At 40.0% G+C, this 21,653-nt stretch overlaps 1 protein-coding gene across 1 annotated transcript in view; it reads left to right on the top strand.

Moving 5' to 3' along the window:
* Positions 1-238: 238 nt before the first annotated feature.
* The window catches only part of GPR39 (G protein-coupled receptor 39), a 358,268-nt gene continuing 336,853 nt past the window's right edge, over positions 239-21,653 (top strand). Inside the window, exon 1 of the mRNA XM_007938050.1 lies at positions 239-1,094. Within this exon, the coding sequence (XP_007936241.1) occupies positions 239-1,094 (856 nt within the window). The remainder of the gene's footprint in view (positions 1,095-21,653) is intronic.

The raw sequence follows: 21,653 nt of genomic DNA, 5'->3' as shown, positions 1-21,653 counted from the left end.
ACTCCTAGCCTGGGAGATTAGAATCTTCTTCCTCCGCCATTTGCCAGGCACCTTGGAGGCTTTCCTAGGTTGAGCTGCTCCAGGAAGTTTCCATGAAAGCACCTGAAATTCTAAGTTCCCTTTCGCAGGTGAAGTCAGGTAAGGGAGCATCCTGTGTCCGCTCCGGTGAGTCACAGGCAAGGTCTTTGAGTTCTTCTGAGAAGAGAAAGGAAAGTTGAGGTGTCTGACTCTCTTGCTCATGGCTTCACCCAGTGGCCCCAGGAATGACTGCTCCCATGTTATCGATCACAGCCACGTTCCAGCTTTTGAAGTGGCCACCTGGATCAAAATCATCCTCATCGTGGTGTATCTGCTCATCTTTGTGGTGGGCATCCTAGGGAACAGCATAACCATCCGGGTGACCCAGGTGCTGCAGAAGAAAGGCTACTTACAGAAAGAGGTCACGGATCATATGGTGAGCCTGGCTTGCTCCGATATCTTGGTCTTTCTCATTGGCATGCCCATGGAATTCTACAGCATCATCTGGAACCCATTGACTACACCCAGCTATGCCCTGTCCTGTAAGCTTCACACGTTCCTGTTCGAGACCTGTAGCTATGCCACACTGCTGCACGTCCTGACACTGAGCTTTGAGCGCTATGTTGCCATTTGCCACCCGTTCAGGTATAAGGCTGTATCAGGGCCCTGCCAGGTGAAGTTGCTGATTGGCTTCGTCTGGGTCACCTCTGCCCTGGTGGCATTGCCTTTGCTTTTTGCCATGGGTATTGAGTACCCCCTGGTGACTGTGCCAAGTCACCGGGGTCTCACTTGTAACCGTACCCTCACTCGCCACCATGAGCAGCCTGAGACCTCCAACATGTCCATCTGTACCAACCTCTCCAGCCGCTGGCCTGTGTATCAGTCCAGCATCTTCAGTGCCTTCATCATCTACCTTGTGGTCCTGGTCTCTGTGGCCTTCATGTGCTGGAACATGATGCAGGTGCTCAAGAGAAGCAAAGAGGGCACAGTGGCTGGGAAGGGGCGGCAGACACAGCTGAGGAAGTCAGAAAGTGAGGAAAGCAGGACGGCCAGGAGGCAGATCATCATCTTTCTGAGTAAGTCCTGGGTAGAGGCAGCCCTCAAATCCCTCTGGTCCTCTAAACCGGAGGTTTTGTCCTCAAAGTGTAAAAAAAAAAAAAGAGCTCCTCTGCTTGTTTAAGCTGAAGAGTCAGTCCTAAAGCAGAAATAGGGAACTATCTGAGTCTTAGAATGTTTCTTTCCTGTGGTATGGGGATTTGTGGTGGGTTATAATGAAAAGAGCAATAGACCAGGCAGGGAGATCTGGGTATATTACAAAACACTCTGACCTCAGGAAAGTCACAGAACATTTGTGTTAAATGGGGGGTAATAATACCAACTGGGAAGTATGTGATCAAATTAGGTAACCCCAGCAAGGTGAAAGTCCTTTGTAAAGGACCAAATTCCTCCAAAGTGATATGAAAGAGAGCATTCATATCAAGACTATCTTTACTCTGGAGAACCTTTCTCGGCAATTAGATTTTATTCCCATTTCTCTCCTTTGGAGATGCAAGGATGCCATGGACACACACTCTTCAGGTTGCTATTTTATATCCCCAGAGTGATCTTCTAGCCCAGTCTTAGGAAGCTGAAATTCTTAGACATGCCCTCCCCAGGGTAGTGCTTGGGTTCACATTATAGTCTATTTGTTCCTTATGGAAGTAGAAAAATATGCCAAGGGCAGACAGCCTGTTTTGGCTGATTTAGAAAGTCTGGCTGCAGAGATTCCAGAACGTGATTGATGACCCAGAATACCCAATTTACACACACAATGCTGTTTGCTTTCCAAACTTCTGTTGTGATGCAAGTATTTAAGCTTAGGGCCTTCTCTGTATCGGAAAGGGAGGCTGTGGTTTGTAATGTCAAGAGCCTTCATGGGAGGGGCCTGGTCACTACCTTTTGGGACATGTGGCTTTAACAGAGAGCCAAAGTGTGTGTAAGCAAAGCTTTTTTAAAAAAATATTTTAGCAGAGAAAAGAAAAAGATAGTATTGTGCGCGTGAGTCAAGGGAGAGTTGCTAAAACAAACGTTTCCTCTTCTTTTCCTTACCAATGTGGCAGTCAGGAAAAGGATTAAATCATGGTGCTGTTTGTTTTGGTGTGGGAAACCTGAGTAACAGGTTTCAGGGCCAGGAGTTAAACATGAGAGAAAATTTGAAGGCACTTGAAGAAAGATGGGAAGAACTGAGTTCTTGGTCTAGCCTTGGGGTGTCCATGACCAGCTGACTTCACTTCTCTGTCTTTACAAAACAAGAGGAGGGAGTTCATAAGAAGGTATAGTGGTAAGGCATTTGTCTGTTAACCAGAAGGTCCGTGGAAGATGAGGCAATCTACTTCCATAAAGATTTATAGCTTTGGAAACCCAATAAGGGTCGCTATGAGTCAGAATGGACTCAAAGGCAGTAAATTTGGTTTTTTTTTTTTTTGGTCAGGTGCTCTGCTTGGCAATTTATATTTCCATTTTATAGCAGAGGAAATTGAGCCTTAGAGAACATTCACAAAATTAACTCACAGGCAGCACAAGATTCTAACCCTGCTTCTCAGGACAGGGAAATCAATTTCTGCCCAGTGGCTTTCACAGGCATGTGGTGAAAGTATTATGAAATAAGGCAGGAACTTGACAAGGATGGTACTGATTAGGTTAGGTTGGTGGTGTTGCTGCCTATGAGGGCCAGCCTTTCTGGAAGTTAGAGTAGGCGATCCGTGGTGGGTGATGCCAATGCAACTCAGTCTCTCTTACCTACTGTCCAAAATAGTAAAGGAAGCAGTGGACAGCACTTTTGATTACAATTTCAACATCTGTTTAAAGGCTTCTCTCTAGCCCAGTGAAGGCGTATCTTAAACTGTTAACAGCAATGTATATTCCCCCCACAACCACCCCCAACAACAACAACAAAAAAACCAAACTCATTGCCATCCATTTGATTCTGACTCATAGTTACCTCCATTGGGTTTCCAAGACTGGATATCGTTATGGAAGCAGATTGCCTCATTTATCTTCCCTATATCAGCTGCTAGGTTTGAACCACTGACCTTTCGGTTAGCAGCTTAGTGCCTTAACCATTATACCACCAGAGCTCCTTTAATGTATACTTAGAGTAAATTAATTTTTTTCCTTTCCTCTTAGTGTGTGTGTTTTTGATAAGGGCACTGGTTTGAGTGGATAAATATTAGAGGGTAGAGGACGACCTAGAAAGACAATTTGGAACGGATGCAGTAGTCTCCCACTATCTCCCAGTCTAACTGAAACAGAGGCTTCCTTTGACAAAAAGGAAAAGTAATTGATTTATCTTTGTTCTCTATTTGACCAAATTCTGTTGGGTGGTGGTGGTTGTTTTATATTTCTCTGAATAGATGTCTCTTCTCCCCTCTAGTTGGTATTGCTCCAAGTTAAACCCAGTCCCAATTTTATAGCATGAAATCAGAATGTCACAGACCTTTATTTTAAGATAGGAAAGACCTTGGAGACCATGTCATCCTGTTAGTGATTGTCTGGTATGAGTTTGTTCTGCTGCTGCTCTTATTTTTCCATTCTAGCTCTCTCGATTTTTCTCTGAACAACTATATTATTAATCACCCATTGTGTTCCCGGCATATAGATTGTTGAATGGCAATCAGGTGCACAACGTGAGTTAATGTCTTGGAGTTCACCGTTTGTATTTAGCCTGTTTCCTCTGCAGTAGGGTTTCAAAGCAGTTCTTGCAACTGTCCTTCTCCCTCAATGAATTTCAAAGAACTTTAAAAAATAGGAGCCTCACTAATTAACTCAAGTTAGGAAATAAATTAATGGAGTGAAGAGGAGGAAATCAGGGCCTGCATCCATCAGATTAATACAATGCAATTTACTTTGTGAGTTTCATAAAACTTCTGCTTTGGGGGATTTTTAACCCAGAACAAATGAACATATAAATTGTTTACAAATTGTTGAATTTAATATAGTGATTTAGCTGTCTTTTTAGTACTTCAGTTAACAGATGGATCAAATTAAAACAAATATTTGCTCATTTCAAATACATTTTGCATTTGATGTGAAATGTAAATGATGACATAGCACAAGATGTCTTTGGAACTCTTGAGGCAATAAAAAACAATTAACAAACTCCCCCCCCATTGTTAAAAATGCTAACTTTTGCATAACAGAAATGAAATTCATAAATCTACGCACGATGAGGAGGCCCATGTAGAAAATATTAATTTTCCTTCCTGCTTTTTTTGCTATTACGCCTCAGTCTAATTGGGGTGTTGGGCAGGTGAATAATGAAAATAAACTGGGAACCCTGGGAGAGAGAGAGAGATGCCAGGATACCTCTTAGCTCTCAAGCAATTGGCAGGAAAAAACTATAATAATGTAAAAGTGCACACTCCTGAAAATGTGAGTATGACTTTTGTCACATGTCAACTTGGTGAGAAATCAGTACCAGATTTGTTTCCTGTTGTGAGGTTATGGCTTTTATAGTCATTTTCCTGTTTGTCAGATGCTAGGACAGAGGGAGTTCCTGGTCTGGATTCCTGCTTCTTCCCTTGGATGTTGAGGATATGCAGAAGTGGCATTCCTTTTAAGAGGCTTTTCCAGACCTCCCATGTTATCTACCTGAACTGGGGGTTATTCTTTTTTTTTTCTTTTTTTTTTAATTGTGATTTGGGTGAAAGTTTACAGAGAAAATTCATTTTCCACACAGCAGCTTACATACACTTTGTCTCATGACACTGACTGCAATTTCCCACAATGCAACAACTCGCCTCCCACTTCCTCCCCATAGTTACCTCTTCCCTGTGTCCTTCCCTCTCATGCACTCCTGCCCCCCGAGCTGTCTCCCTGTGCATGCACAGCCCTTCTATTCTCCCATGATTGATCTCTCCAAGGAGTGTATCTAACTATTGTAAATGTTCAGCTCATATGCCTGTCTTTTGTTTGGCTGGAAGCTGTAGGAGTGTGTTCAATTCCGGACCTAAAGGGCAGCTAGGGGCCACAGCGTCAGTGGTTCCACCAGGCTCTATGAGACCAGCAAAAAGGTCTGACTTTTTCTTTTTTAAATGATTTTGAGTTTTGTTCCACATTGTTCTCCCACTCTACCCCTGATCTACATACATCCCCCTCCAAGTAGTTGACAGTGATAGCTGGGCACCATCTACTGAACTGAGGGTTATTCTTAATATGTGCAGCATCCAGGTCCATGGGCACACCCATGTGAGTCTTTTGCATATGTGACTTGCCATGCTATCAAATGTCATTATCTCAAAAGGGAGAGGAGAATTAAGAAACAATAGAATAGTTTGATATAGTGTCTGCAGCCATGGGCTCAGGTACAGTAGGACTAGGCAGTTTCATTCTGCTGTACATAAGGTCACTAAGAGTCAGAGACAACTCGTTGGTACATAACAAACAACAATAGAGTAGTTTAAAAGGAGTATGAATATAAAGTGATTGAGATTCAGTCACATCTACCCCTCTAGAGATCTGTAGGGCAATGATTGGCTTTCAACTAAAGATGAAAAAATTAATTTACAGATAATCATAAAACTACAAAATTAAAGAAACATTATAGATGATTCAAAACACCAAAACCAAACTCACTGCCATCAAGTCGATTCCAACTCATAGTGACCCCCTTTGGGTTTCCAAAGCAGTAAATCTTTATAGAAGTAGATTACCCAGTCTTCCTTCCGCGGAGTGGCTGGGGGCTTTGAACTGCCAACCTTCTGGCAGTTATGCAGGAATTAGGCATTATGCCACCAGAGATCCTTATAGAAGATTCACGGCCTCTATAATTCCATGCTTACATTCAGATTTATTCTCCTAAATTGAAGGGAAAAAGAAGTTACATCTAGTGGCAGGAGTTACCCATCAATTCAGATTGCTTATGAGAGGATATCTTGACTGTGGATATCCTCCACCATATGTATTTGGATGGGGCAGGGGAGTTGAAATTGCAGCTGCAGTTTTGACTACTTTAAAATTAATCAGGTTGATGTACATTTAGATATTTGTGGGGTGGACCAGGGAGGGGAAGTGAGAAGGAGAACAGAATCACACCTTCTGAGCTGTTATATCCCAGATCTAAAGACCAAAGCAATGAAAAAGAGACAGAGAGAAATGAGATATCAAAAGTAGATCCTCTTATCCAAGTACAGTCAATACCTGAAACTCAACACAATGCAACCACTGCCCTGGAGTCAGATCCGACTCATAGTGACCCCTCCTTGGGTTTCCGAGGCAGTATCACTATGGAAGTAGATTGCCCAACCTTCCTTCCAAGGAGTGGCTGGTGAGTTTGAACAGCCAGCCTTCTGGTTAGCAGTCAGATACCTTAGGCACTATGCCAAGGACTCTTAAAATGAGTTCCCTTACAACAAGGTCCAAAAGAAGTTTGACTGGAACATCACTGTGAAAAATGGAACTAAAATAATGAAAATAAATGTTGTCATTTATAAAATACACATTATAATTGCAACTGTATGTTAATTCTTATAATAATTATTCAGGATGAAACAAATATGGCTTTTCTGAGGGCATAATTTCTCTGACAAAACTATATGATAGCCTTTGTGTTTGATTTTCACAGCAAGATTATAAAGAGGCTCTATCCCAAGGGCTTCTCTTAATTCTTTGCTATTTAAATCATCCTCATTGAAGCACCTGTCCTGGCATCACTTTTGTCAACTTACCATTCTTCCATGATGGACTGATCTAATTCTGCCAGACCTTCATTTGTCGATGGCTTGGCATTTGACTCATGTGTTTCCCCAGCTCCCCTTCCATTGACTTTGTGAAATCCTGCACCCTGTGTGCAGGCCATACAAAAAAATATAATTAGTTTAAAAATCAATCCTTATACCCTAGTGTATATCAACTGATTGCATGGAAATAGAGTCCTTAAAGTGCTTCTAAAGTGCCATAAGAATTTTAAAAGAGTTCTTTTCATGACTAGTTGAAATTTTGGTTTTACAATCATGTTAATACCATTCATTTTCTTAAAAACTTTTTCTGGGATGTAATATGTCACCTCAGTCTCTTAGGGAAATATAACCAAAATAGTGACCTTTTTAGTGTAAGATGATATTTTGATTCAAATGTTTGGATATTTCAGGCAAAGGTGTTGCTTTACTTATTCAGATATTCCTATATTCTTCTTCCCTGTAGCAGTGTAGGCATCGTTGTAATAAATGGTACTTCATGTTTGTTTTGCTGTTTGTGATATCTATCATAAATTGCAAATGTCCTATGATCCGTGTGGCAGGCAGATACAATAATACTGCTTTATTTTTGTAATCAGCCTGTCTCAACGATTTCATTTCTGTATTGGAGAGATGGATAGTTCCTGTGGAAGGGAATATTTGAATCCCAGTCCCCATTCATTAGCAAGCTTGTTCATCTTTCTTAGTTGCAAGCCTCATGGGGGCTGCCAAAGTGTAATAAGGTAGCAAAGACTTCAGTTGAGTAAAGCATTCAATTTATTAATGCTAAAACCACTTGGAATAAAAGCCATTTGTGAGTTGAGACAGCACAGAGGAAGAATACTGAACTGGGAATTAGGAACCCCTCTTCTGCCTTCCCAGGCAAGGCCCCCTGATCCACCACTTGGGTGACATTCTCAACTTGTACCATTTTTTCCTACTGCCCGCTCCCCACCCCTTTGGGTCTGCAGCTCTGGGACCACCCACTTCACTGTCCATCTCCATCCACTCTTTGTCTACTTACTGAGCTTTGCTAGGAAAAAATTGGTCATGATTGCTACTGCAGTAAGTTCTTATTAATAGATGTTGTTTAGCATCACCTGGATTCTGCTTTCTATGGGCACCTTCTTTTGAAAGTACCTTCAAAGAGCTTGAGTTTCTGTGTACTCCTTTCTATTTTGTTTCCAGCAAGCCTGCTCTCTGGATGAAAATCCTTGATTTCAAGCATCATCACTGGAAAAATATCTGCATCTCCTTTTGCCCTCACCCAGTCTGTCCTTCACACAGTACCCCTGGGATCTCTTTGACCACCACCATTCTTCAACCCCACCACATTAAAGCCCATCAATGGCTTCCCAGTGCTCTTATGTCAAAGACCAAAATCTTTAACATAATGCCTGCATGGTTGGTTCACCTCTCTAACTTTAGAGAGCACCTTAATTCCTCCAAGGAGCTTTGTGGTTCAGTGGTTAAAGCTTTTTGGCTGCTAACCAAAAGGTTGGCAGTTTGAACTCTGGTAGCATAGTGGCTAAGTCACTTGCCTGCTAACCAGACGGCTGGCGGTTCAAACCCACCAGCCACTCCTTGGAAGGAAGGTTGGGCAATCCTACTTCCATAGTGATACTGCCTCGGAAACCCAAGGAGGGGTCGCTATGAGTTGGGGCTGACTCGACGGCACATAACAACAACAACAACAGTCATTCCATGGGAGAAAGGTGAGGCAGTCTGCTTTTGTAAAGATTTGTAGCCTTGGAAACACTAAGAGACAATCCTATTGTCCTATAGCGACTCAACAGCAACAACAAATAGGGTCACTATGAGTGGGGTTAGAAGAAAGACTGGGCAATCTACTTCCGTAGAGATAACTGCCTCAGAAATCTAAGGAGGGGTCACTATAAGTCTAATTGACTCTATGGCAGTGAGTTTGGTTTTTTGGTTTATGAGTGGGTTTGGGTTTGTTTTTTAATTCCTCCAATGGACCATGGTCAGACTCTCTACTACTCCCTGGCCTTGGTCTATATGTTGTTTCCTCTGTCTGAAATGCTTTTCTGTCTTACTTCATGTACTACCCCATCCCTTTCATTAAGTTAACATCTTCCTCCTCTTTTAGATACATGCTGGGAATCCCTGCCCATTTTCCCTGACTTGATTAAACCTCTCTTGAAGTAAGAATCACACTTGTAATTCTACATTTAATTGTGGGATCATTTGATTGATGCCTGTCTTCCTTTTCATTTCTTGAGGGTAGGAAATATCCCTAATTTTGTTCAACATTGTGCCTCCATTCCCCTTACATAATGGCTAATACATAGCAGAAGTTACACATAAGAATATTTGTTGAACAAGCCTATGTTTGGAGTCGGGATGTGATGTTTTATTTTCCCTTGGGCTTGCATTCTTATAGAAGTTTATCATTTCTCAGGAATTTTTTAGTTACTCTCAACCTAGAGATGGTCTCTTTGAAAAAGATCTGGTCCTTTCAAGGCCACACAAAAGTTAAGCCAGGGTGGAAGACACTTAAGGTTCTATCTTCCCTGTGCAAGTTAATCAGCTCCTGAATATTAGCTTTAACCATATGTACCTGACAGAAGTAATCATGAAATGAAAGTGATAAGGATGGCTTTTAATAGTCCTTGTTAAACTCTTTTTAACAAGATATTAATGCAATGATACAACTTTAAAAATTTTTTCTTAACAGGCCACTTCACCACTTATTAACAGTAGGGTATTCAAGGTAGTGGAAAAAGGATTCAATGAGGACCATATTTTGAAAGTATTAATGTGTTTTTATTTTCCCCCTAAATTGCATTTACCTATAGCCATCTCCGTCAAGGCTGAGCCATGAGGCTTATCCCCAGAGAAGGAAAAAGCAGGTACTGATTGCCTAGTACAAAGAAGTTCTTGATCAATTTTGAGTCCAGAAGCTGAATTTCTTGACCTCTTTAGTGAGGCAATTATCGTGAAAGCCAGGCTTTGTGAAGGGTGAAAAAGGATTGCTAAACTCCACAGCACTCCTTTTAATGCATCAGGAGCCTAGCCTGGTGGGCGAGATCAGCCACCATACAGCCAGTTCCAGACAAGACCATAGCTAAGGGGTTTGAAATTTGTTCTGAGGTTTTGAGGAGAAAAGCAGCCCAGTTAAATTGTGGTGAGCCTCAGGGGTGATAGCATTTGTTGCATTGCAATTTGGGTCAAAATACAGGCCTGGTCACATTCCCTGAATGAAAAAGAGATAACCCTTCATCAGGATACAAGCAGCTGATGGCAGTTAGTTCTTCCTGCCATTAGCCAGAGACCTGGCCCTCGATTTTCCCAAGTCCTGCTGCTGCCTGCACAACTCTCCATGACTGAAGAAAGACTGCTTCCGTTCAGCTTCTCACACTTTTCCAGTACAGAGGCCCACACTGCCCCAACATTGCTTAGGCTCTGGTTAGGAAGCAGCTCCAAGGTACTGGGCCAGGTCATAGTATCACTAACTTGTTTTCTCTATTATTCGTTGGTATACTTACCCACTGTTCAATAGCAAATTCAAGTTTCCATTTTTTCCCTAAAGCTTTACTGAATCATACCAGTCAATAATGATCATCATCTTCTTTTTTTTTTAATGCATTTTACTGAAATATAATTTATGTACAGTGAAATATACAAATGTAAAGTGACATGGGTCAATGCTTTTTTTTTTTTTTTGCAGTGTTCCCTCCTCTCCTCTCCCCTCCCACCCCTGGCAACCAACAAAGAAAGTTACACTCCATATATAAACCTTTCCTTGACCCTCCACAACAACGGACTAATACATTTGTCCTGTGATTGACTTATTTCACTCAGCATAATGTCCTCCAACTTCATCCATATTATGCAGTGTTTTGCAGACTCTACATTATTCTTTAGTGCTGTCTAGCATTCTATTTTGTGTATGTAACATAGTTTGTTCACCCACTCTTCCGCTATAAATCTTAAAGATAAGTACCTTGCCAGATATGTAATTATCAGCAAATATGAATTTGTTGCTGTCATTTTTGTCATGTGCTTTTTCATGGTGTCGATTTCTTTGTTCTCTATAATTTTCTGTGCTGAGCTCGATTTGTTTATGAATTGTGTCATCACTTCCTTCATTGCTATTGTTTTAGTATTTGCTGAATATGTTTGCTGGTCCTCTTTTTTGCTATGAAATTTTATCATTTTTCTTTGATGTTACCCTGTGATTTATAGTTTTCTTCCCAAGTTTAGAACAGTCCATTCTATCTTGTAGTTGTCTTGACTTCCCTCCCATCTAGAAGTTCTGTAATGACACAGTTTTTACCCTCTTTTTGGTTTGTAGTTGTCCTCATTTGTCAATTGATGTCTCTGGTTCCCTGCTTACAATCTTGTAGGCTTCTTGCTTTGGATACTTCCACAGCTGGGTTGGTTTCTAGGTTATATCATCATGTGTGTTAATGGTCAGTTATTGTTGGCTGTTGTTGCTTCTCTGTCCAAAGAGCTCCCTTTAGCATATCTTATAAGGTTCGTCTGGTTTTAACAAATTCCCTTAATTTCTGCTTATCTGGAAATGTCCTAATTTCACCATCATATTTAAGGGATAATTTCGCTGGGTACATAATTCTTGGTTGGAAATTTTTCTCTTTCAAGGTTTTATATATATCATCCCATTGTCTTCTTGCCTGCATGGTTTCTGCTGAGAAATCTATGTTTAGCCTTAGTGGTTGCCCCTTTTCATTTTCATTTTCATTTTTCCTGTGCTGCTCTCATGATTCTTTCTTTGTCTTTTTTTTTGGTAAGTTGGATAATGATATGTCTGGGTGATTTTCTTTTGAGGTCTATCCTGTTTGGTGTTTGTTGGACTTCCTGAATGGATATATTCTCATCTTTCATCATACCAGGAAAATTCTCTTCCAACAAATCTTTGACAATTTTCTCTGTGGTTTTATTTGTCTCTTCCTGTTCTGAAATTCCGATTACATGTAGGTTATTCTTTTTGATGGTATCCCACATGAAACCTTAGGCTTTCTTCATTTTGTTTTGATCTTTTTTCTGATTTATCCCTTTCCAAAGAAGTGTTCAGGTATTTGCCTTCAATTTCACTAATTCTGTCTTCCATTGATTCTATTCTGCTCTTTTGCCTATTCAATGTCTTACCTATTTCAGAAAATTTAGTATTAATCTTCTGGATTTCTTTGTGTACATTTTTTATCATTTCTAATTTTTCATTTATTTTGTCATTTTGTTCTTGTGTCTTTCAAAATTGTTCTGGGTTTTCTCTGTATTTTCCTTGATCTGTCTCTCAATTCATTGAAGAAACCTAAATATAATTCTTTTGAATTCCTTATCAGGGAGTTGCAGTGCTGCATCTTCCTCAGGGATGTGTTTTGGATCTGTATACTGCTCCCTTGTTTCTCCTGCTTTATCTTGCTTCTTTGTGTGGACTGTGATGCTCTGTTGTCTCTGAGGCATTGTGACATTTTTGTGTTTATATTTAATTGGTGATTTTGTGTTGGAGTGACTTGCCCATGATTTTCATTTTCTTTGTTTTGTTTGTATGTTATCTATGCAAACAGGGTACTGTGCTCCTCTATTTGCTAGTTGACAGCACTTGTACACTCACCACCTGTCTCCTTTCCTATTGTCAGCCTCTCATATGTCCCTGCCACCCTTGGCAAACAGAGCCTATTCTTAAGTCTCTGGAATCTGAATGAGAATACTATCACTTTAAAATCCAAAATGGCTACCACTGGTAAACATTCAAAATGGCTGCGCCCTCTGTCACTTTAAATATCCAAAATGGCTGCTGCATGTAAACAATCAAAATGGCTGTGCCCTCCGGACAGCAGAAAGTCAACAGCTCAGGTTGTCTCCCACCTTGCTGTTTCCCTTCCTAGTCATGGGCTGCAGTCATCCCTACAGCCTTTGATGACCAGGACTGATCTTTACGTCAGTTCTCAGGTCCCAACACCATTTGGAAATATTCAGGCTGTTGGTCCTGTCACAGTAGCTGACAGTCCACAGCTCTGACTGTCTCTGTACTCACTGTTTTCATTGAGGATTTTCTACTAGTTGATGCCTAATCCACTTTTGTATAGTTCCTTTCAAAGCTCAGGGCTCCAGGACTATCTTATGTATCTCTGTCAATTGCTTTTTCTTTTCTTTGTTGAAGAGGGTCTGTGTCACTTGTCTGCACATTCCTCCATCTTAGTGGAAGTCTGTGGCCAACAATGATCTTCTTACTATGCTTAACACTTAATGATGAACTGCCATCTCAGACTGGTCTCATATCAGGACACAGGTATTGTCTCTCTGTATATACTTGGAACACCACTCTTCTGTCAGTGTGTTGTACTATGGTGACTTGAGTGTTGTTGTGATGCTGGAAGCTATGCCACCAGTATTTCAAATACCAACAGGGTCATCCATGTTGGACAGGTTTCAATGGATGTCTAGACAAAGACAGACTAGGAAGAAGGACTTGGTGTATACTTTTGAAAAATGTAGGCCAGTGAAAACCTTATTAGCAGAACATCATCTGATACAATGCCAGAAGATGAGCCCCTCGGGTTGGAAGGCAATTCAGGTCCTATCATCATTCTTTAAAGAGATGGACAAAATAATCAACTTTATATGGAAAGGAAAGAGACCCTGAATAAGCAAAGCATCACCAAAGAAGCACAACAAAGTAGGAGGCCTCACACTTCCTGATCTCAAAACCTACTATGTAGACGTTTTTGGTTGTTGTTGGGAGATTTTTTTATGACCTGTTCAATTTCTTCTTTTGTAATGGATCTGTTCAAATTTCCTACATCAGATTGTGTTAGTTTGTGTATGTAGTATGTATCTAGAAATTTGTCCATTTCTTCTTGGTTTTCAAATTTGGGGAGGTATAGTTCTTAATAGGAGCTCTGGTAATGTAGTACCTAAGCCATTTGACAGCTAACCAGAAGGCTGGCAGTTCAAACCCACCAGCCACCTTGGAAGGAAGGTTGGGCAATCTACTTCCATCATGCTACATCCTTGGACACCGAAGGAGGGGTCGCTATGGGTCGGATCTGACTCGATGGCAGTGAGTTTAGTGAGTTTAGTTTTTGTTATTATCCTTTTTATTTTAGTTGGTTCTGTTGTAGCATCACCTATTTCATTTCTTATTCACATTATTTACATCTTCTCCATTCTGTTGGGAGCTCTGGTAGCATAGTGCCTAAGGCACTTGACTGCTAACCAGAAGGCTGGTGGTTCAAACCCACCAGCCACTCCTCGGAAGGAAGGTTGGGCAATCCTACTTCCGTAGTGGTACTGCCTCGGAAACCCAAGGAGGGGTCGCTATGAGTCGGGGCCAACTCGACGGTAAATAACAACAACAACAACAACTATTCCCTTTGTTAAATTGTCCAGTGGTTTGTCAATTTTTTTCATCCTTTCTAAGAACTTACTTCTAGGCTTGTTGATTCTATTTTTCTGTTTTCAGTTTCATTTATTTCTGCCCTAATCTTTATTATTTTCTTTCTTTGGTGACTGTGGGCTTTTTCTGCTCTTCTTCTTCTAGTTATTGGAGATGTTGCATTATGGTGTTGATTTTGGTTCTTTTATTTGACGTGTACATTTATTGATATAAATTGTCCTCTGAGCACTGCTTTGCCTGTGTCCCAAAGAATTTGGTATGTTGTGTTTTCATTCCTATTTGATTTAAGGGATTTTTTATTTGTCCAACTACCCAGTAGTTTTTAAGGAGGATATTATTCAGTTTCCATGTATTGATTTTTTTTTCCTTTATCTTCCAGTTTCCAATTTCAATTTTACAGCATTATGATCTGAGAAGATGCTTTGTAGTCTATCAACATTTTAAAATTTATTATTATTATTTTATTATTGTGCTTTAGGTGCAAATTTACAGAGCAGAATTTGTTTTACATTCAACATTTTAGGTACATTTGGTTTCATCCCCCAATTACCATGCCCAACCCTAACCCATTCTCCTTCTCTCCCTTCCCAGTAACCCCACCCCCCACCTCATGCATTCTTAGTTATGCACTCCTGTGTGTCCTGCTTTTCCTCCATATGAATGTTGCCCCCCTGGTGCCCTGTGGCCGATTGCTCCAAGGGATGTATCTCCATAGAGTGCATGGGTGTGTCACCCTGGTTTGAGTGGTCTGTGTGTACGTCTTATTTACTATTGGGCTGAGAGTCAGCCCTTGAGAGTGAATTTTATTCCAGGCCCAAAGTGTATCCCAGGGCCATAGTCTTGGAGATCCCACCAGATTCCATCCAACCGGTATTTCTGGTCATTATTGTGTTTTTGGACTTTGTTCCACATTTTTCCTCCTACTCTATCTAGGATCTCCAGTTTTGATCCCTTCCCAAGAGGTTGGCATTGGTAGCTGGACACCATCTAGTTCTTCTGGTCTTGAGGCTGATTGTTTCCAAATGCCCTTGGTTTTTTGCATTTTTCTTCAGTTCTGATGGTAGGAGACTATTAACTGCATCTTAGATGGCTGTTCGAAAGCTTTTAAGACCCCAGTCGCTACTTACCAATGTAATGGTTGTGGAAAAAGATTTTTATGTATTTTGTTGCACAAATTGAGCCTGGTGTCCCCCAGTGCAATGGTCTTGAATCAGTAGATCCATTGGATCTCTTTCCCACAGTGTCTGGCTGTCTGTTAAGGATTGCTCTATGTCTGTCTTCTGTTGTTTCTGTAAGGAGTGTGTGTATTTTGTATCACTGGTATCTGTGCAAGATTAGCCTCAGCTGAATCTATCTTTGGTCTAGCATATAATCTTGTACACTGACCCCTATATGATCTTCTCAGTTGTTTATGTGTTTATCTGTAGCCTGGTGTTTGTTGTTAAAGGTAATGCAATATTGTGGATATACTGGTCTTAGCTTCTGTCATCTATATCTTACAATTTGGTGTCCTTCCTTTTCCCAGTGTTATCATGCTGGTCACAGACTCTTTCCATACATCCCTCCCCTTACTCAACTCAATGTATGGTCCCCAACTAGCCCAAAATTACTCCCTCCCCTCCCCAGTAACCTGCAAAGTGAGGTTCCTTTGCAAACCCTTCTTTGTCTTTTTAGAGTAATGGGCTCATACTATATTTGTTCTTCTGAGATTGACTTATTTCACTCAGCATAATGTCCTCCAGGTTCATCCACATTGTGAGATGATTAACATATCCTTCATTGCTCTTTAATGTAGCATAGTATTCCATTGTATGAATATACTATAGTTTGGTTATCCATTCATCTGTCGATGGGCATCTAGGTTGTTTCCGTCTCCTTGCTCTAGTGAATTGTGCTGTGATGAAATAGGTGTGCATATGTCTGTTCATGTCTTGTCTCTAACCTCTTTAGGATATATTTCTAATAATGGAATTGCTGGGTCAAATGCTATTTCTATTTTCAGTTTTTTAAGGAAATGCCATATTGTTTGCCACAATGGTTGTACCATCTTACAATCCCACCAGCAGTGCACAAGAGTTCCAATCTCTCCACAACCTCACCAGCATTTGTTACTTTCTGTCCTGTTGAACTTTGCTGTTATTGCTGGGGTAAGATGATAGCTCATTGTTGTTTCGATTTGCATCTCTCTAATGACTAAAGATCACAATCAATTCCTCATGTGTTTATGGGCTGCCAGCATATCATCTTTAGTGAAGTGTCTTCATGTCCCTTGCCCATTTTTTAATTGGGTTGTTATCTTTTTGGTGTTGAGGTGTGGAAATTTTCTATATGTTTTGGAGATAAGTCCTTTGTCAGATATGTTGTAGGCAAATATTTTGTCCCAATCCGTAGATTCTCTTTTTACCCCTTTGATGAAGTCTTTTGATATGCATGTGTTGTTGTTGTTATGTGCCATGGAGTCAGAACTGACTCATAGCTACCCCTCCTTGGGTGTCCAAGGCAGTATCACTATGGAAGTAGATTGCCCCATCTTACTTCTGAGGAGTGGCTGGTGGGTGTGAACCACCAGCCACCTGGTTAGCAGTCAAGTGCCTTAGGCACTATGCTACCAGAGCTCCCTCGATATGTATAAGAATTTAATTTTTAAAAGATCCCTGTTATCTAGCTTCTCTTCAACCTCCTGTGCATTCTGGGTTATATTTGATAGTCTATTTATGCTATAAATTAGTGCCCTTAGATTTGCCCCTATTTTATCTTTGATGAATTTTATAGTTTTGGGGTTTTACATTTAAATCTTTGATCCAGCTTGAGTTTATTTTTGTGTATGCGGTGAGATACAGTCTTGTTTCATTTTTCTGCAAGTGGGTATCCGGTTTTGCCAGCACCATTTGTTAAAGAGGCTATCTCTTCCCTATTTAATAGGTTTTGGACCTTTGTCGAAGATCAGCTGTTCATAGATGGATGGATCTATTTCTGGATTATTGATTTTGTTCCAGTGGTCTATCTGTCTATCATTGTACCGATAACACAGTTTTGACTGTTATGTATGTATAGTAGGTTTTGAGATATAGGAGTGTGAGACCTCCCACTTTGTTCTTCTTCTTAAGTGCTCTGCTTATCCATGGTCTCTTTCCTTTCCACATGAAGTTAGTAATTGGTTTTTCCATATCCTTAAAAAATGTTGTTGGTATCTGGATCGGGATTGCATTAAATGTGTAGATTGCTTTAGGTACTGTGGTGTAGTAAATTATATAGTGTGGCTTTTCTAGCCATAAGTCTTTGTAAACTCCATGGTGGCATTTGCTGTGAGCAACTGAGTAGCTCTGGATTATTAAAGTTATACACCTGGGATATTTCTGTTGGGAGCAGCACAAAGTAATTTTCTGGGAAGTTTGTTCTCTCAGGTATGTAGAACTCTGATGTTGGGATTGGTTGGTTTGGGCCACTCTGCCAGGCTCAAAAGGAACCCTCCTAGAGGCAGAAGGAGTCTCTGTGACTGCTGGCTGAGAAAGATGTGCTACAGAGAGAAATGCACTCCTAAGAGACGTGAGAGACACATGCTGCTGAGAGATGTGAGAGACACGTGCTGCTAAGAAATGTGAGAGACACGCACTGCTGAGAGAGAGACATGAGACATGCACTACTGAGAGAGTGATGTGCTACTGAGACTGCCGGCTGCTAAGTGACATGGCTAGTTGTGAGAGACTGGGTGTGTTCCTGAACTTGACTTGTAGCCTGTTGTTTCCCTAATAAACCCCATAATCTGTGTGTTCTGGGTGGCCACTGCAGCAAATTATTGAACCCAGGAGAGAGATGGTGGGTGCTGCGGGAGGAACAGTTGGTATCAGGGTTGGTGAAAGGGCTGAACAGAGGCAGCATGTCTGGCCTTGTAGGAATAGGCCTTGTGCTACTGATGGTGATTCTGTCTTCCTCTTGTGGGATTAGAGGAGGTCAAAAGATGCAGCCTCCCTGCCCCTTTGGCAGGTAGTATTGACATGTTCACAATATTCAGTCTACCTAACCATGAACAAGGCAGGTTCTTCCCTTTATGTAGATCCTTTGTAGTTTCTTATAGTAGTGTTTTATAGTTTTCTTTGTACAGGTCTTTTGTGTCTCTGGTAAGATTTATTCCTAGATATTTTATATTTTTAGTAGCTATTGTAATTGATAATATTTCCTTTATTTCTTTCTCAAAGGTCTCTTTATTGGTGTAGAGGAATCCAATTGATTTTTGTATGTTGACCTTGTATTCTGCCACTTTTCTGAACCTCTCTATTAGTTCCAGTAGTTTTTTTGCTGATTCTCTTGTTTTTTTATGTATAGGCTCATGTCATCTGCAAATGGAGATAGCTTTACTTCCTCTTTGCTAATTTAGATGCCTTTTATTTCTCTTTCTTGCCTTCTTGCCCTGGCTAGGACTTCCAATGCAATGTTAAATAGGTGTGGTGATAGCATCTCTGTCTGGTTCTGGTTCATAAGGGGAATACTTTGAGTCTTTCTCCGTTAGTAATAATATTGCACATTGACTTTGCATATATGCCCTTTATGTTGAGGAATTTCCCTTCTATCTCTATTTTGGTGAGAGTTCTGAACAGGAACAGGTGTTGGATTTTATCAAATGCTTTTTCTGCGTCAATTGATATGATCATATGGTTCTTTTGTTTATGTGGTGGATTATATTGATTTTCTGATGTTGAACCATCCTTGCATACCAGATATGAATCCCACTTGGTCAGCATGTATTATTATTATTATTATTTATATATTGGATTCTGTTGGCTAGGATTTTGTTGAAGATTTTTGCATCTATGTTCATGAGAGATATTGGTCTGCAGTTTTCCTTTTTAGTGGTATCTTTCCCTGGTGTTGGTATCAGTGTTATGCTTGCTTCATTAAATGAGTTTGGGAGTATTCTATCTTTTTCTATGTTCTGGAATAGCTTGAGTAGTATAAGTGTCAACTCTTCCCTGAATATTTGGTGAAATTCTCCAGTGAAGCCATCAGGGCCAGGACTTTTTCTTGTGGGAAATTTTTTTGTATGACCTGTTCAATTTCTTCCTTTGTTATGGGTCTGTTCAAATATTCTATCTCTGAGTGGGATAGTTTAGGGAGGTCTTGTGTTTCTAGAAACTTATCCATCTCTTCTAGGTTCTCGAATCTGTTAGAGTCCAGTTCTTCATAATATTCTGTCTATCTTTTTAATTTCAGTTGGCACTGTTGTGATGACACCCTTTTTGTTTATTATTCTTGTAATTTGCAGCTTCTCTTTCTTTTCTTTTGTTAGATTTGCCAGTGGTTTTTCAAATTTGTTAATCTTTTCAAAGAACCAGCTTCTTGTTTTGTTGATTTTCTCTATTTTGTTTGTTTGTTTGTTTGTTATATGTTTCATTTATTTCTGCTCTGATCTTTGTTATTTCCTTACTTCTGGGTACTGTAGGATTCTTTTGCTGTTCTTTTTCTAATTGTTGGAGTTATTGTGTTTGAGTGATTTTGTTTCCTTCCTCTTTTTTGATGGGTACATTTATTGCTGACCTCTGAGTACTGCTTTTGCTGTGTCCCATAGCTTTGAGTAAGATGTATCTTCATTCTTGTTTGTTTCTAGGAATTTTTTAATTTCCCTTTTTCTTTCTTTTATTACCTGGTAGTTTTTGAGCAGTGTGTTGTTCAATTTCCATGTTTGATGTTTTTTCCTTGATCTTCCTATTATTGATTTCTAATTTTATAGCATTGTGGTCCGAGAAGATGCTTTGTAGTATTTCAGTCTTTTTGAGTTTATTGAGGCTTGTTTTATGTCCTAATATATGATCTATTCTGGAGAAGGATCTGTGCACTGGAGAAGAATGTGAATTGTGCTTTTATTGGGTGGAGTGTTCTGTATATGTCTATGAGGTCAAGTTGGTTGATTGTGTTGTTGAGTATATTTGTTGAGGTTTTTTTTATAGTTGATGTGTCCTTCTTTGAATGTGGTATGTTAAAGTCTCCTAATACCATTGTGGAGTTGTCTATTTTCCCTTTTAATTAAATTAATATTTGCTTCATGTGTTTTGGAGCACTTTCTTTGGGTGCTTAGATATTTATTATTGTAATGTCATCTTCTTGGTCAATTGACCCTTTCAGCATCATATAGTGACCTTCTTTGTCTTTTATGGTGTTTTTCACCTTAAAGTCTATTTTTTCAGAAATTAATGTTGCCACTCCTGCTCTTTTTTGGTTACTGTTGGCTTGGTATATATTTTTTCACCTCTTAAGTCTTAGTTTGTTCTTATCTTTGTGTGTAAGGTGGGTCTCTTGTAGGCAGCATATCGATTGATCTTTTCTTATCCATTTTGCCACTCTCTTTCTCTTGATTGGTGCATTTAGTCCATTTTCATTGAGTGTAATTAGTGATAGGTATGAATTGACTGCTGTCACTCTGTTGTTGTTGTTGTTGTTTGCCATCGAGTCGGCCCCAACTCATAGTGACCCCTCCTTGGGTTTCGGAGGCAGTATCACTACGGAAGTAGGATTGCCCAACCTTCCTTCCGAGGAGTGGCTGGTGGGTTTGAACCGCCAGCCGTCTGGTGAGCAGGCAAGTGCCTTAGGCACTATGCTACCAGAGCTCCTGCTGTCACTCTATGGTATTTTTTTTATTTATTTTTTTTTTTTTGTCTTGTTGGAGTGTCCTTGGTTCATATACTTTTCTGTGCTGAGTTCATTTTGTTGTCAAGTGTTTCCTCTCTTTTCATCTGTATTGCTGGTTTTGTGCTTACTAAATCCATATGTTTTCCTTCTTTCTGGGTTTGCTTAGGGGGATTGTTAATTTTCTTTGTGGTTACCCTGAAGTGAACTCTTGTCTCCTTAATTTTGGAACAGTCTGTGCTATAAAGACATTGTCTGTCTTCCTCTCCATTTGGAAGTTTTGTACCTAGAACTTTTATTCCTTGTATTTGGTTAGTTGCTGTTGTGTGCAAATTGACTTCCTTGTTGTTTCATGTACAATGTTTTATGCTCTTATTTTGAACATCTATTTCGGATTTGGTTTTAGTGTTGATGTCACGTGTCCTGATTTTAATGCTCTCTGTTGTGCGTTCTCTTTTGGAAGGACTTCCTTAAACATTTCTTATATGGTTGGTCTGGTTTTCACAAAATCCCTTAATTTCTGTTCGTCTGAGAATGTCTTGATTTCGCCCTCATATTTGATGGGCAATTTGGCTAGATATAGAATTCTTAGTTGGAAGTTCTTTCCCTTCAGTGTTTTATATATGCTGTCTCACTGCCTTCTTGCCTGCATGGTTTCTGCTGAGTAATCAGAATCTAGCCTAACTGTTTGATTATTATAAGTTATATTTCTTTTTCCTGAGCTGCTCACAAGATTCTTTCTTTCTCTTTGGTTTGGGAGAGTTTGATTATGATATGTCTTGGTGATTCTCTCTTGGGATCTGTCCTGAATGAGGTTCTTTGAGCTTCTTGGAGAAATATCTTTTCTTCCTTCATAATATGGGGAAAATTTTCTGTTAGTAAGTCTTCCACTATTTCTCAGTGTTTTTTTTTTTTTTTTT

The sequence above is a fragment of the Orycteropus afer genome, unplaced genomic scaffold (genome assembly GCF_000298275.1).
Source record: "Orycteropus afer afer isolate SDZICR_OR568_19922 unplaced genomic scaffold, OryAfe1.0 scaffold00004, whole genome shotgun sequence".
In the NCBI taxonomy this organism is placed as follows: Eukaryota; Metazoa; Chordata; class Mammalia; order Tubulidentata; family Orycteropodidae; genus Orycteropus; species Orycteropus afer.
This window is presented reverse-complemented; position numbering and strand designations above follow the sequence as displayed.